Raw genomic sequence first — 16,095 nt, 5'->3', positions numbered from 1 at the left:
AAAATGTGTCATTTGGGACTCCAGGACATCCTAGAGGAGAATATAGGGAGAAGGACGAAAACAAGATAACTAGATAAAAATAGAAGATAAAAACACATCTTAATTCTTAAAAAAACATGGGAAGTGATATTTCTGCTGTACAATCAATTGTACAAGTATTGTTTTATCTAAGATCTTCCTAAGCAGGCTTGAATGTACAACACTGAGTATATTCCTTAACACGGAGAATCCTTTCTCTTATCTACAAATAATAATGTTAGTAGAAGTGCTTAGAAGATTTCTGTAACATTCCTACTTAATATTATTTTTCCATCAAATTTTAGAGTGGTTTTTTAAATTGGTGTCTTTTCAGGAACGATCATCCTATCTAGAATATCAAAAAGTAGTACGAGCAATAGAACATTTAAGCCGCCTCTGTATAGCTTATCAGTTTTTTATGGCTGAAAAGACAAAGGCAAACTCTGCTGAAGTATTAGAGGAAATGCAGGCCAATGAAGCAAAGCTTCAGGAATCAATGGCTGCAAATGAAAAGAAGTTAGAAGAACTTAATAAAGAAATGGTGGAGATGGAAAAGAAAAGGGATGAGGTAAGTGAGAACAGAGTTATGCTTGTCTGAATATCTGAATACAAAGAGTTAATATGAGAGAGAAATTATTTTTACAGGTTATAGACCCTTGAATTTTTATTTTCTTCTGGTGGGTTGTTTAGGTTATAGACTGCTTATCATCATTCTTAACCATTGTCTAAAAGACACCCATTTAAAGTTTTCATTTGTCTGAAATGTTTTACTTCCAATCACTGTAAATGAATAGTAACTGAAGAATAGAAGCTGTTTGCCTTCATGTTTCTACTCTGTGCTTTAAGTGGTGAGTTTTGCCAGAGATTTTTTGGGGTCCCTTTTGTTGACATCTCAAAAGAAATACACTTTCTTTGAAACTCCTGTTCAACAAAAATCAGTACTGACCTCAGTTTTGGGGTCAGTAAATTTGGGTACACACAGGATGACCTGAAGGGTTGTGCCTTATTGCAGCTTTTGTACAGGAACAGTGTCCCATGATGTGGGGCTTCCATAGTGGCTTCAAGGTATTTTGGATTTCAGAGGGAGGACATGTTCTGACTGATTTGCATTGGAGTCTCACTGCCTCCTTGATCAGATATTTGCCTTTTTTTCTGCATATAGCTGTGAACAGAAGATGAAATACTACAAATACTGTATCGGATTTTTAGACAGAGTTAAATTTATTTTATTACTGATTATAGGAAGTGGGTGGTACGCTCCGTTCACTGGAAGATGCACTTTCAGAAATTCAAAGAGTTAATACTAAAGCACAAAGTGCCCTTGATCTCAAGAAGCAAAACTTAAAAAGTGAAGAGAAAAAGTATGAAGAACTGGTAAAAAGTATGCAGGAGGTAAGACCTTTGTATGTAATTTTCTTCAAACACTAAATTAATTCAGTTTGAGGGGGACAGCTGTTTTTTTTTTTCTTATTTATTCTAAGAAAAATCCTATGATTGGCAAGAATTACATCAGGAAAGCTCAAACAAATGGTAAGGGCATTGTTTGATTTGTGTAGCACAGGTAGTAGATTCCCATTAGAAACAAATATGATGCCTATACAAAGTGCTACTCTTCAGGTTTGCAAACCTTCTGTTAAGCTCAGGAGAGATCCTTATAGATTTAAAATTGTTACATTCTCTGGACATGTGGTATTCTTAAAATCAGAGAAATTTCTACATTGCATATTTCTGACAGTTGATTTTTTATTTTCGTGCAAAGGAGCACTGAAGAATAGTCTGTCCTGGAAGAAGGGTAGATTTAGATTAGATATCAGGAAGAAATTCTTCAATATGTGGGTGGTGAGACACTGGAACAGGTTCTGCCCAGAGAAGTTGTGGATGCCCCATCCCTGGAGGTGTTCAAGGCCAGGCTGGATGGGGCTTTGAGCAACCTGGTCTGGTGGGAGGTGTCCCTGCCCTGGGCAGGGGGGTTGGAACTCAATGGTCCTTAAGGAGATCTTGGATCTCCCTTCCAACCTAAACCATTCTATGATTTTTAGATATTGGGAAGAAAGAGAGATTTCTCCTAGTTCTTGGACAGTTGTCATTTATTCCTGTATTTCACCTTTCTGTAGCTCTTTACTGCATTCATGGGGCAAGCAGACATTTGAAAACATTCAAAGACAAATTGTAAGATAAAAAAATCTGACAATAGGTCATAGAAATGTAGTTGATGAAACTACTCATAGCTCCTCATCTAAACAATATGAATGTAAAGTTAGTGGGACTCAAGTTCTCTCTTCCTTTTTCTCTTTTTGTTCTTTGTTTTGCTGAAGGATACTAAAGCATTGGTGTCAAAGGAGAAAGAAGTAAAGAAGATAGAGACAGAACTACAGGCTTTAGAGGAAGCAAGTGAAAAAGATGCAGGTGCTTTAGCTGCAGCACAACAGCATTTTAATGCTGTGTCTGCTGGCTTGTCCAGCAATGACGATGGGGAAGCAGCTACTCTTGCTGGGCAAATGATGGCCTGCAAAAGTGAAATCAGCAAAGCAGTCACAGAGGCTAAACAGGTAAGAATAAAAGCTCTACCTGTCTCATACCAGCCTTCCTGCTTCTTTTGAAAATTATCTGAAAGCCAAATGAGACACTCTTGAAAGATCAGTGAAAAGAGTTGCAGAATATCTACAAGAACATCTAGATCTATCTATTTTACAAGCTAGCATATGCTTGAAAGTGACTTTTTGATAAAACAGGTAATAAAAAAAAATATATATCCTTGCATAGATATAGGCAAATAGGGAAAAGCTGTAACATTTCTGTAAGGAAGTATAGTAACTGATGTTTGAAACATAAAGTAGTACTTGGTATTCAAATGACTGACGATATTGTATAGGAAGAAATAAAGACTGCTGTCCACGATATGCATTCATACTATAGAGATTTTTACAGTAAATGTAATGGAATCAAAATAAAGATACCTGAGACTGTGAATGGAGAGTTCAGAAGAAACTGTTTTGTCCTCAGTTAAATTTTATGCTGTTCCTGTGACTGAAACAGATGTCACTTCTTTTGCCTTAAGATAAGAAACCTCTGCAGGGTTAGTTCTCACAGTGGAATTTAAATTTTTGAAGTTGAAAGTGCACCTTGTATGTCTCACTGAAGGAAAATCTTTTGGGGAAAATAACAAGGACAGCTGCGCCCCACATTATTTTGCCTTGTTTCTTCTCAGACTATTCATGTGCTAATATAAGTTATTGTATTCAAATATATGATTTATGGCTTTACTTCAAAATCACCTGTGACCTTACTTTCAAAAGCTAAGGCTGCTTTTTGACATTTCTGCAACCAGTGGAAACTTGTACAAATTATATGACCACCTTGTTAGCGCCAGTGTTTTAAATTTGCACTTGAAAAAGATTCTCTTTGAACATCGTCTGGTTCTGTATTTTCTTACTGCTTACAGACTCAAATGAAGTTGAATTATGCAAAACAAGAATTAAAGACAAAACAAGCTGAAGTTAAAAAGATGGACGGAGGCTACAAGAAAAACCGAGAAGCACTTGAAGCTGTCAGAAAAGTGAAAGAAAAGCTAGAGAGCCAAATGAAGATGCTGAACTATGAAGGTCTGTACTGAGTTCTAATGCATCATTCTGGGGAACTGCCACTCCTTCCACGCTCTTCCATGGTCCAGCATGGGTCTCATGTGGGCTCACAGGACCTGCCAGGAGCCTGCTCCAGCATGGGCTCTCCGTGGGGTCACAGCTTCCTTCAGAGCACATCCACCTGCTCTGGCATGGCATCCTCCACAGGCTGCAGGCTGCTGTCTGCTGCACTGTGGACCTCCATGGTCTGCAGGGGGGACAGCCTGCCTCACTATGCTCTTCACCTTGGGCAGGGGAATCTCTGCTTTGGCACCTGGAGCACCTCCTCCGCTTCCTTCTTCACTGACCTTGGTGTCTGCAGGGTTGTTTTTCTCACACGTTCTCACTCCTCTACCAGCTGCTGTTGTGCAGCAGTTTTTACCCATTCTTAAATACATTATCTGCGAGGCACTACCACTATCACTGGGCCTCGGCCTTGGCCAGCAGTGGGTCAGTCTTAGAGCCAGCTGGAACTGGCTCTGTGAGACACAGAAGCAATGTCCACCCACTTCCTATGAGGTAGGGCCTCAGTCCACGTGGCAGGTGGTCCGGAAGACAAAAGCCTTAATAATGAATGCCCCATCCTATCCTTCTTTCTCTTAGCTTTTATTGCTGAGCACATCTTCACGTTATGGAGGATTGCTTTGGTCAGCTGTCCTGCCTATGTCCTCTCCTAACCTCTTGCCCACCCCAGCCTGCTGGTGAGGGGGGGAAGTTGGAGAGGCAGCCCTGATGCTGTGCAAGCCCTGCTCAGCCGTAGCCAAAGCAGTGATGGTGTGTTATCAACAGCTTTGTAGAAGAAATACACAGCATGAGGGCAGCTATGGAGAAAGTTAACTCCATCCCACCCAGACCCAATACCAGAAGGAACTGAAAGAAACATGTACGCTGCTTTCACACACAAAGAAATTTCTCTGGTCAAAGCTCTGCAAGCTTTTGTCTTCCACAGAAAGTAAAGTAATTTGCTTTTATAAACTTGTGGTTTAATCTTTTAAAGTTTGATGGAAAACTTAAATTCCATCTAAAATTTTGGTGGAAAAAGTGACCAACCTCCCTATTCCTTCTTGGTTTTCCTTACCTAAAACACTTAAAATTAATTTCTTATTCCAGGTAATGTTTGCTGCAGAAGCTACTCAAAATGGTAAATTGATATTCCAGAATGGCACTCAGAGAAGCACATTTGACTTTTAACTCTTTCTTTGCATGTTTGGTATTGTGATGGTGTTGTCTAAACTAGAAACATACAGGGAATTTTAGGAATTCTTTCAATTAAGTATTCTCTACATATAGGTATGTTAACAGTGTAGCATACCAATTTTTAAGATATGGGATTTCTATGTTATGGGTGTTTATCTGCTGTTTCTGTTCAATTCTAAAGAGGGGAAAGAAGCAGCCCTTTTAGCAAAAAAGAAGGAGTTGACTAATGACATCAGCCGGCTGAGAGAGTTGTATGAAGGCTTAATGGCGAAGTTTCCTCATCTACAGTTTGAATACAAGTAAGATCTCAGTGTGGTCCTAAAAGGCATTCGAAAGTGCTTTTTGGGACATGTTATGGGTGGCTTACAGGGGTTGCTTTCAGTTCAGTGCCAGTGAATAGTGGCTGTGTTACCTGCGGTGCAAGTGAAGGCAGGGGAGGAGGGGGAAGCCAGGAAATTTTAACTGAGTTAATGGGCAGCAGGGAAAGTGATGCAGTCATTCTTAAATGGCAGCCTTATCAAAATCACTGGAATTAAAATTTTGTATGATGGTGTTTGCAAGGCATAACTCAGTTTTAGGTCTAAACTGCAAAAAATAAGTAATCATTACTTTTCAGAGTCCTGCCTGAGAACTGTGAGTAGGGGAGGGTCAACATCGTATCGCCACCCATCAAATATATATATCACCAGATTTATTTGCTTAGGTAGTAGTCAGTCTGAACATATATTTCTATAGCTGTGCTAATAATAGGACCCATAGTAAAAATCAGTTGAAAACTGCATGAACAAAAACAGGCCGGATATTCTTCTAATAACTTCGTAACTGACTCTTAATTAGGAGGTCTCCTACCCTGAAGTATTTAATTTAACCATTTTCTGTTGGGTTTTTTCCTGATAGAATTTAGAACTTCTTATACCAATATAATAAGCAGAATGAGTTTTTGAATATATTTTCTTTGAGATGTGTGGGAGAGGAACAAACATGTGATTATCACAATTTATATTTATTTTAAGGGATCCAGAAAAAAATTGGAATCCAAACCATGTGAAAGGCCCTGTTGTGTCTCTTATCACTGTGAAAGATCTATCCAAAGCAAAAGCCTTAGAAGCGGCGGCTGGAGGGAAACTCTATAACATTATTGTGGACACAGAGGTATGTTTATTACTTTAATACAGAGATGAGCTTGTGTGATTCAGGGTTAGCGACCAAGGCATATGTTTAAATTAGGTCAAGGGAGTCCTGCCTAGTCACTGGCAACACTGTATTCCTCTTGCAGTGTCCTATTGTCTTACTTTACAAAATCAGTTACATACTGAGGTGTGCTTTGTAACTTTTCTTGTTTGAGGTTACTGGCAAAAAGCTTCTAGAAAAGGGTGAACTGAAGCGTCGATACACCATCATTCCACTAAACAAAATTGCAGCCAGATGTCTTGGACGGGACACAGTCAAGTTGGCTCAAACTTTGGTATGTAAATAAATACATTATATAAACTTTTTTGCTTGTGTACCTTTTTCATTGTTTCTTTGCTAAAAACATGGACTTCTTAATGCTTATGCTAATAATAATTTCTATAGGGTTTGAGGGTATCTTGATTTTATTTTTTCCTTTGTATCTTCTCAGCTATACGATGTTTAAATGGATATTAATTATTCCAGTGTTAACTGAAATGGTTTTAAAATGTAATGATGTCTTTAGAAAGTGTTTTTATCAAGAGAAGGCAGAAATTAAATTTGAAAATTCTTACAACTCAAGGCATACTAATTGCATTTCATTTGATTTCTAGGCTGGTCGTGGTAACTTGGATTTAGCCCTTTCTCTAGTTGGATATGAACCTGAGCTGCAGAAAGCAATGGAATATGTCTTTGGAACAACATTGATCTGTAATAACATGGATAATGCTAAGAAAGTGACCTTTGACAAAAGGATAATGACAAGAAGTGTTACACTTGATGGAGATACCTTTGACCCGCAGGGCACTCTGCATGGAGGCAATTGATGGTTTTATTCATTCAATAATACTGTGTGCATGTTGATTTGTTCACTGCTTTGCACGTTTTTTATAAAAATGAGCTATAACCTTTTTGTTTAGACTCATACTGGGGATAATATGATGTGTTTTAGCAAAGATTTGTCAGTCTTGTGCTGAAACAAAATTGATTAGACCAAGAAAAAATTACTGGCAAACTTTTCATAAAGTAATTTAGAATTTAAATACTTCAATCTTATTTGGCTATATAATTCTCTTGGGACAAGAAATGCTTTGAATTGAAGCACTTTGTGAAGGAATTAATTAATTTGAGCTAATTTAATAAATTTTGAAAAGTTAGTTGATTTCACAAGTAATGCATGTATAGTATAGTATAGTCTTTCGCTGCTGTTGAACTACTATAACTTTAAGCCTAGCTGCCTTTGTGGTTTGTAAATAAAACAAGTCATCAACCTGCTTCTTTATTAACATTTAGAATTTGCTGTTTGCCAATGGTGAATCTTCTAGTCTAATTCCAATTAGTTTGACTTTGGGTTTGTTTGATGTGGTGTTTTTTTCACTGAACAGGTGCGTCCTCACAGGCTGCACCAATATTGTCTAAACTTCAAGAAATGAAAGATGTTGCAGCAGAACTCAAGACAAAGGAATCTGAACTTGAGACTGTAGAGAAGGAGCTGGCAAGTTTGAAGAATGTTGCTGAAAAGTAAGGTTTGCCCTTTGAAATGTCAAGCATTTCTCTTATGTGACTGTATAAATGTAATGTAAAGAAGTAGTTTTAGAAGGCATAGGGCCTGTTGAGTATGCAATATGCCGAAAATTATTCCCTTCCTTCCTTTCCCTCCCCCCACAAGTTAATTTGTAAGTACAGCATGTTTACTTTTTAGCTAACACATACAAGAAAACTTTATTTTGGGCAATACAGGAAAAAAAAGGCATACAGTGATGTCTACCTGAAATCACTTGAAGCTTTCCAAAGTCTAATGAAGTCTGTTGAAGAATGGATCAGTTCCAATCATATTTTGTAATATCCATACAGAATTTCAGTTTGTGGTAGCTCTTACTTTTCTCCCAAGAAAGGAGGGGAGGGGAATATCTGAGTGATAGTGCTCTAAGGATTTGAATTAAATCATTTTAAGTGTATTTGAATTTCAGCTACTCAATTACTGAAAATCTTTTTAAAAGATGGAATATGAAAATATGTTCAGTCAGTTCTTTAAAAATCCCATAAGGGATTGTGTGATATGCTATCTACCAGTTGGATTTATTTTTAAAAAATTGTTTTGAGTTGCAGTGGACTTCCAGATATATGACTAAAGAGCAGAAATTAGTTTTGCTTTTAGATATTTTTTCTTTAATGCTTCAGTTTAGCATCTGCTATGCTGCCAACTGGAAAAGCTTTGAATTGTTGCCAAATTCCATATGTTGCATTTGTTAGTTTTTAATATACTTTACAAGGGCTACATAATCAGGACTTGTATATGTAATAGCATACATACCTACAAACTTCACAATTGTTATTGAAGAAATTATATCAGACTTTCATTCATTTAATCATATTTGCCCGACAGTCATCACTGTGTCTCTCTTTAGAATGGGAATGTAAGTATTTCTTTATCTACTTATGTCTATATCTTACTTATTTCTATATCTGCTTGCTTCAACTGTGAAGCTGAAGTGCTGAGCACCCTTCATTATAGCAGTGTACATCGTTACTGTCCTCAGGTATCGGAAACTGAAGCAGGAGTGGGAGATGAAGTCTGAGGAAGCAGAGCTGTTGCAGACAAAGCTTCATCAAAGTGCTTATCACAAACAAGAGGAAGAGCTTCTTGCCCTGAAGAAAACCATTGGTGACAAATGTGTTCTTAATCTTTTAGCTGAAAACTAACTGCTGAGAGTGAGATAGGTACTTGGCTGTTTGAGCAGCAGGATCTTTGCCTAAGAAAAAATATTTTTAGCTTTGAAAATGCTACCTCTATATTTTGGAATATGTAACAAATCACAATAGAGTTGCATAAAGGTTATTTACATAAGGTTGACTATTCTTTTGTAGTAAAGGTTATACTCTTATTAATTTTTTATGTACTTTATAATAAAAGGAGAAAATGGCAATTTGCAGGGAAGTTCTTAAACGTATTTAATCCCATATTTGAGTAATCTTTGTTTTTTCCAAGCCATTTGTTTGTGTAGATATTCAAGGTTAGCCATATAAATAGTTTGCAAAACAGTAAGGCATTGGAAGTACTGTTCGTTTAGATAAGAAAAAATGTAAAAGGAAGCAAATGCTGCAGTAAGTAAAATATCTGAAGAAAATATGGCCAGAAGTGATACATATGTGAACATAGTATTCTAGGGATGAGTTAATAGCTTATTAGCTAGGCATCTGATTGATTAGTTCTTGATTGTATGATTTGGCATATACTTGCCCCTGCCAAAAAAAAAAAAGAAAAAGGAAAAAAAAGAAAAAAAGCTTATTTTCATGAATTTTAATGACTGGTTGTCTGTTTGGTGCCTTACCAATAACGTGTAACAGCAGCACACTGTCCTAGTGCAATCATTGAAATAGCTGGCTTCAGTAACAAGCAAACACACGGCCATCTTCTTTCTGTTAGAGGGAAAGACTAATTTATTTCGGTTGGAGTTCAGGATGTAAATTTAAAGATAAGAACAATGCCCAATCTCAGTACTGTACTTCTTGATTCAGCGGAGTGTGAAGAGATGTTAAAGAAAACTGAAGAGAGCCAAAAGAAAGCAGAAGATAAATACAAGACATTAGAAAATAAAATGAAAAATGCAGGAGCAGAACGTGAAAAAGAACTAAAAAATGCCCAGCAGAAACTAGATGCTGCCAAAAAGGCGGCAGACACTTCAAGCAGAAAAAAGAAAGAAAAGCAGCAGGTAAAATGTCACCTTTGTTGGTAATTTTCTCAATGTCAAAAGTGATTGCAGTAATCAGAAAGCTTGATTCTCCTAAGGTTTTAATTCTGTCAGTTTTGGAACTTAATATACTACATAGAAACTGCGATGGTTTTTTTGTTTGTTTGGTGAGATTGTCCCCTTTCTGAAGAGCAGGTACCGCTGATCTTTTACAGCGTTTACTGCATCAAACTGAATCTTAATTCTATCTGTTTAAGTGTAATTGTAATAAATTTCAAAACATCTTTCTAGGAAGTTGAAACTTTAGTTCTGGAAGTTGAAGAGCTCAAAAAAGAACAGGCTGCCTATAAACAACAGGTAGAGGCTGCAGATAAAGCAATCAAATCATACCAGGAGCAAATTAATGCAATGGCAGCTGAGGTGTCTGAGACAACGGTAAGAGTGAATACTGTGTTTCATTATCTGTGTCGATGTTACTGAAGATATGATTCCCTAAAGCTCAAATTATGTGTATTTTGTTGTTTGGATTTTCTTGCTGGCACTTAATTGTGTTTAGCCTAGGTAGTTAGTTTTTGTTTTTGTTACCACGTGTGAATTTTTTTTTCTTCCTTGCTGTGTCCTTCTCTTCTAACAACACCAGCTTTTGAAAGAAGCTAATAAATGGCTGTTTGATTTGCTTTTCAGAAATCTGTAGAGAAATCACAAAAGCAGCTGGCCAAGCAAAAGGAATTAATTATGAAACAGGATAAAGCAATTAACGCCAAATCTGCAGAGATAGAAAAATACAGAGAACAAAATAATGAATTACAGCTTAAGCTTAAATCATTAGAACACAACATGAACAAACATCAACAAGAGACTGATGCTGCTGCCACCAAGGTATTTCAGAACTGTGTTTTTATTTGCATTTTGTGACCTAGAGTGGTTATTTCCCTTTCCACGTGCAAATTACATAGCCTTTTTTCTTAATAAGCACTGTCATACTTGTAGGTCTTGATGTGAAAAGTTTTATCCCAGGAGCGGGGGGCATGGAAATTGTAAATTTTAACAGAGCTTATCAGTATGGACTAATAGAGAAAGTAATCACAGAAGAATGTGAAGAACAGGACAAATTAGCTAACTAATTAAAGAACGTAATCCTGATATTTAGTGACAACGACTTAGTCCAAATATAGAAAAATATGTTCCATGTAAGTGATGGGTATATGTGAAAGCTCCCTTAAAATCGTGGTTCATCTTATCTTGGAAATCACATGAAGCATTGTAGAGGTGGACCTATGCTGAGTTGGAATAAAAGGACTAGTATTGTAGACTAATTTCGGGATTTTTTTTTAAATTATTTTTCATTCGCATTTGAGAAGGGAAAAATAAAAAGCCTCAACATATCTTCTTGTTTACAGGTCACCAAAATGCTGAAAGAGTATGAGTGGATAGCTTCAGAGAAAGCATTTTTTGGGCAGCCCAACACAGCTTATGACTTCAAAGCTAACGATCCTAAAGAAGCATCTCAGAAGCTGCAAAAGTTGCAGGAGAAAAAAGACAAGTTGGGAAGGAGTGTGAACATGGGAGCTATGAATATGCTTTCAGAGACAGAGGAGAGGGTAAACATTCTGTGTTTTAACCTTTAAAGATTGGGCAGGGTGGGTATATGGTATTATGCATAACGTAGCTTTTTATTTTCATATGCACTATTTCTGAATACACCAAAAATAAAACTAAATCTTCATGAGATAGCAGGAAATCTTTTCTTAGGTCTTTTATACTAGCTTACATTTTTTAACTATCCACTTGTGCACTAGTTTTCCTAAACTTGTCTTTGAGTGATAAAAAGAATAATTTCATTCCTGCCTACCCCAAGTCCATCCTAAGTTGGCAACAACAGCATTTGGCAAGCCTTGTGGTGTCCAGTATCTGAAAATTACATCCTTTATCAAAGGTTACAGATCAAAAAACCACTCATCTTCAAGCGTGGTAACTTGAAGGTGTTGTCTTGAATTCATCTGTATCTGGAGGCTATTTTAGGATTCCAGGATTGTCTCAAAACTGTTCACAGACTGACACTTAGACTTTTCTAGTACTGTTTCACGACTGGAAGTGACTTGTTCTTCCTGTCAGCCTCCAGAAACATCCTTTCTTCTATGGAAAGTAAATGAAACTGAAACATCATCAACTTCAAGTGCTACTGTCAGTGTAATACTGGTCTTCCCCTTTGCTGATCGTTGAAACTTCTAATGCTTTAATTTGTAATTAATATCCTAAAACTTAAATCCTGCGTACAGCAAAATGACTGCTTTGGATCTGAATCCTGTGGTTAATGGCTATTTCATGGTTACTAAAACAATAAACAGTGAAACTGTAATATTTGCACAAAATGCATTTGAGCACAAAGTTAATTGAAATTAATCTTTTCTTCTCATTGCACCAGTACAATGACTTAATGAAGAAAAAAAGAATTGTAGAGAATGACAAGTCAAAAATTCTTGCAACTATTGAAGAGCTTGACCAGAAGAAAACTCAAGCTTTAAATATTGCTTGGAAAAAGGTATGACACTTGAAATGTTATCGTCACATCTTAGCATGAGGTCTGATTTATCATAGTTTGCTGTTTTGCATATTTCCATGGGAAGGAAGGAAGACATCTCTTTCCAGAACTAATCTCCCTTACATTTAAATTACAAAACAACTACTTTGTTTTTCCTGCTTCATCTCAGTTTTGAGAATAAGACATGACTTCTCTGAAACTTGCAAAGATACAGTTAAACCTGCAAAACTGTTTTACAATTCCCTTCTAGAGTCCGCAAAAATTTAAGGAAGGTTAAGTTACTGGCATGCTGAAATCATTGTCTGTCACACGGAAGCTGGACAAAAGTGACACAGTCTATTTTTGTTTGCTTAGGCCAATATTTGACCTGAGTTGAAATCCTCTGGTTCTGATACGAGAGAACTTGTGCTGCTGTTCTGTCACTGGCAGGACAGGTAATGCTGGAACAGAGCAACAGCCAATTTTTGTTTCTGTTGTCAAAACACTTTGCCTTCTTACTAGTTCTCTCATATCATGAACTATAACAAAAGTATACATTTTTGCCTTCTTTCTATGTGGGAAGGTCTTGACACATTCTTTTCTGCTGTACCAAAAGTTCTACTTTTTGGCCTTTGAGAAGACTGATTCTATCAAAGATTAAATAGGTGACAAATGGTTTTAATTAGTACTGCCTGTATGCAAGATATTACTGGCAAAATGGTAGCTTTTCATTACAAAATCTTGTCTGGCAAAAATTAGTGAATTATATCTAAAAGCAATGTGGGTGGTGGAATCAGTGTGTTCTCAGACGCATTTCCTTAAAAAGGAAATCTTAATCTACATTCACAAAGTTTGTGTCCCACCCAAAACCTGGACGCTGCCTAAGTAATCCCGGGAAGAGGAGGAGTGAGAGGTTGTAGGTGTATGCCTCTTACAAGGTGCTTATATTTTTAATAGTTCTTTAGCTGGGAGAAATCACAATTTACCAGTTAATAAATCTGAGGTAGGGCATAACCATTTCCCTGGCTGATAGCATAAAGAAGCCTTCTAATATTTCTTGCAGTTGATCCTTCTAAAACGCTTGGTATAAGGTGTGCTATATACATGTATGTCTCTTGGTGTTGCTTCTGTTTTCAGTACAAAGAAAAGATTCCATATGCTAATATTTTCTCACTGTCCTGTATGTGCTAATATTCAAGACATAAGAAAAGAAGTCATTGAGTTAAATTGAGCAAGACATCTAGACCATAGTGCAGCTTGCCACTCATTTTTTAGCTGTTGGTGCTCTTGATTCAAGGCACATACACAGATCTTTTATGGCCTGATTTCTAGGTGAATGAAGACTTTGGTTCAATTTTCTCAATGCTTCTGCCCGGATCCAACGCTATGCTAGTGGCCTGTAAAAACCAGAATGTCATGGAGGGCCTGGAGTTCAAAGTTGCCTTAGGAAACACCTGGAAGGAAAACTTAACAGAACTTAGTGGAGGACAAAGGTTGGTGAACTGTGCGAGTTTTTCGTTTGTTTTCCAATGCAGTTATATATATAATTGACACGTATAGCTAATTACAGTTCAGAAAAGCAAAAAATGAGTCTTTTCCCTGTCAAGTCAGGGACTCTGTCTGTCTGTCTGTCTCCTTTCACCCTGGGAAGGAGAAGCAGCTGAAAAGCAGCACTGCAAAACAAAACACAGAATTGAAAAATAGGTAAAGCAACAGCATAATTATAAATACCATCAGCCAACTGACTTGATCTTCCAATAAAAGAAAAAGAAACATTTGCCATTTCTGGCAGAAGGCTTCACATTTTGAAATCAGGACTTGTGGCAGAAGCTGTCATTCTGTCTCTTCAGATCTTACAGCATGAGTCTGCTTTTGAGAGAGTGTTTTGTTACTACCAGACAATTGTTATCATAAGCCAAAGCCTCTCAGGCAAGAGGGTAAAACTTTCGTGTTCTCTATGTTAGATCCTTGGTGGCCTTGTCCTTGATCTTAGCCATGCTTCTCTTCAAACCTGCCCCAATTTACATCTTGGACGAAGTGGATGCAGCCCTTGATCTCTCTCATACCCAGAATATCGGGCAGATGCTTCACACTCATTTCACGCACTCCCAGGTACGATCTTGAGAATATTATGATCTGTTTATGCACTTTGTTATTTCCAGAGGCAGTTTGCAACTGAGGAGTCTCAGCTGCTCGAGAGCTGTGTGTTTTGCATTTCTAAGTTGTTTCAAATGGAAGTTATGCTGATGATGCAGCAACTGTGAAGCTTCTGGGCTTTACATTTTAGTGTAAACTGTTGCTGTAGTGTCTAAAAAACAGGGAGTAATAGGGAAGAATATGTGTGATACGATCAATTTCAGGCATGACCCACATCTTGAATTTTTTATTTTTGCTAGAGTTCTTTAACCTGAGCTTTAAAAATAATTTATTTCTGACTCTGTAGAAATAAGCCAGGCACTAGTGGAAAGCATCTGTATCACTGTGGCCTGTGCCTGCAAAAAAACCATCTAGAATTGAAGAAACTCAGTGCTCTGAGTGAAAGCCAGTGCCTATCTCTATTTAGTCACAGGACATGACCTTTCCAAGTTATTAACATTCATTAGCAGTGTTGTAAAAATAATTTGAGTGGTATCTTTAGAATGTGAAAGATCCTGCATCCTTACAAAATTTGTGGGAAGATTTTTCCCAGTGGTTGAGGCACCACTAAGGGGAGTCCTGTGGTGGCTTGTCCCCCAGACCAAGCGCTGGGGTACGGACAGGGCCACAGATCATTCACTGGAGGAAATGTCTGGCTTCAGTTACGTTCAGCGTATTTTTTTGAAGAATTACCACGCAGATATTAGCCAAATAAAGTAAAAGGAGTCCTCTTTTTTTAGAAGCCTTTTCCAATGCTTAAAGTCTTTATTTGGATGGCAGCGTTTACATTAAGCTTTCTGGTTTGTTTTAGTTTATTGTGGTGTCCTTGAAAGATGGAATGTTTAACAACGCAAATGTTCTCTACAAGACCAAGTTTGTGGATGGCGTATCCACTGTTGCAAGATACGATCAGTTTCAAAGCGGAAGTAGTACATCCCAGAAACCACCTAAGCGTGACAAAAAAGGACGTGCAGAACTGGGACACCTTGTCAACGACCCTTCATGAGCAGAAGCAGCATCTGAAGTGTTCCCTGGCCCCAGGTGACAGGTGGACCAGGAAAAAACTGTCTAATTTTGACTGGTTTTTTTTGTTTTTTAAAAAAGTACTTTCAATCTTGAAATACTCCTTTATGGTTTAGCTTTTAGCTCATATCCGCACCTCATTAAGAACTGAAATTCTTGGGAGACTGTTGCTTGTACAGTTAGCTAACCTAGCAGCCTTCATTCCTGTTGGTGTCCCACCAGAAACTTCCACTGTCCCTCCGTAAGCCCTTACACACAGACCTCCGTGGGCAGTAGCCTGGTGGAAATGGAGCCTTTGCACAAGGAAAATCCACCGTGACTTGCCGTGTTTTCAGTGGTCAGGAAACCCCTTGCAAAGTGTAAACTCTGTCTTCGTCTCCTGCTGTCCAATACCAGAGAAAAGCAGCATACCCATTTCTAAGCTACTGTAATTGTTTTTAAGGAGCGAGGCGCTCATCAACAATTTTAACTCCCAAGCTGTTTTTGAAGATTTTGCCATTTGCGGCACTAAATTTTTTGCCAATAAATATTTTAAACCAGGCAACCTGAATGTGTACATGCTTGCCCATCTTGCTGTTTTTCACCAAACGCTGCCCTCTTAGAGTTAAACCCTTTCTCAGTTTTGAACTTCCTACTGTATTTCTCAAACTCTCTCTGAGCAGTAGAGGTAAATCTAAATATTTTTAGAGACGGTCATAATAAAGTTCACACATCCTGA

At 37.6% G+C, this 16,095-nt stretch overlaps 1 protein-coding gene across 1 annotated transcript in view; it reads left to right on the top strand.

Annotated features, from left to right (window-relative positions):
• Positions 1-16,095, top strand: part of SMC2 (structural maintenance of chromosomes 2) — a 20,248-nt gene extending 4,153 nt beyond the window's left edge. Inside the window, exons 8-25 of the mRNA XM_014956428.1 lie at positions 353-586; positions 1,261-1,410; positions 2,334-2,567; positions 3,461-3,620; positions 5,017-5,134; positions 5,849-5,987; positions 6,181-6,300; positions 6,620-6,824; positions 7,391-7,526; positions 8,546-8,670; positions 9,525-9,718; positions 9,989-10,132; positions 10,382-10,576; positions 11,098-11,298; positions 12,123-12,239; positions 13,551-13,711; positions 14,183-14,330; positions 15,166-16,095. Of these exons, the coding sequence (XP_014811914.1) occupies positions 353-586; positions 1,261-1,410; positions 2,334-2,567; positions 3,461-3,620; positions 5,017-5,134; positions 5,849-5,987; positions 6,181-6,300; positions 6,620-6,824; positions 7,391-7,526; positions 8,546-8,670; positions 9,525-9,718; positions 9,989-10,132; positions 10,382-10,576; positions 11,098-11,298; positions 12,123-12,239; positions 13,551-13,711; positions 14,183-14,330; positions 15,166-15,360 (2,976 nt within the window). The 3' untranslated portion in view covers positions 15,361-16,095. The remainder of the gene's footprint in view (positions 1-352; positions 587-1,260; positions 1,411-2,333; positions 2,568-3,460; positions 3,621-5,016; positions 5,135-5,848; positions 5,988-6,180; positions 6,301-6,619; positions 6,825-7,390; positions 7,527-8,545; positions 8,671-9,524; positions 9,719-9,988; positions 10,133-10,381; positions 10,577-11,097; positions 11,299-12,122; positions 12,240-13,550; positions 13,712-14,182; positions 14,331-15,165) is intronic.

This window comes from Calidris pugnax, unplaced genomic scaffold (genome assembly GCF_001431845.1).
Source record: "Calidris pugnax isolate Ruff unplaced genomic scaffold, ASM143184v1 scaffold262, whole genome shotgun sequence".
Lineage (NCBI taxonomy): Eukaryota > Metazoa > Chordata > Aves > Charadriiformes > Scolopacidae > Calidris > Calidris pugnax.
This window is presented reverse-complemented; position numbering and strand designations above follow the sequence as displayed.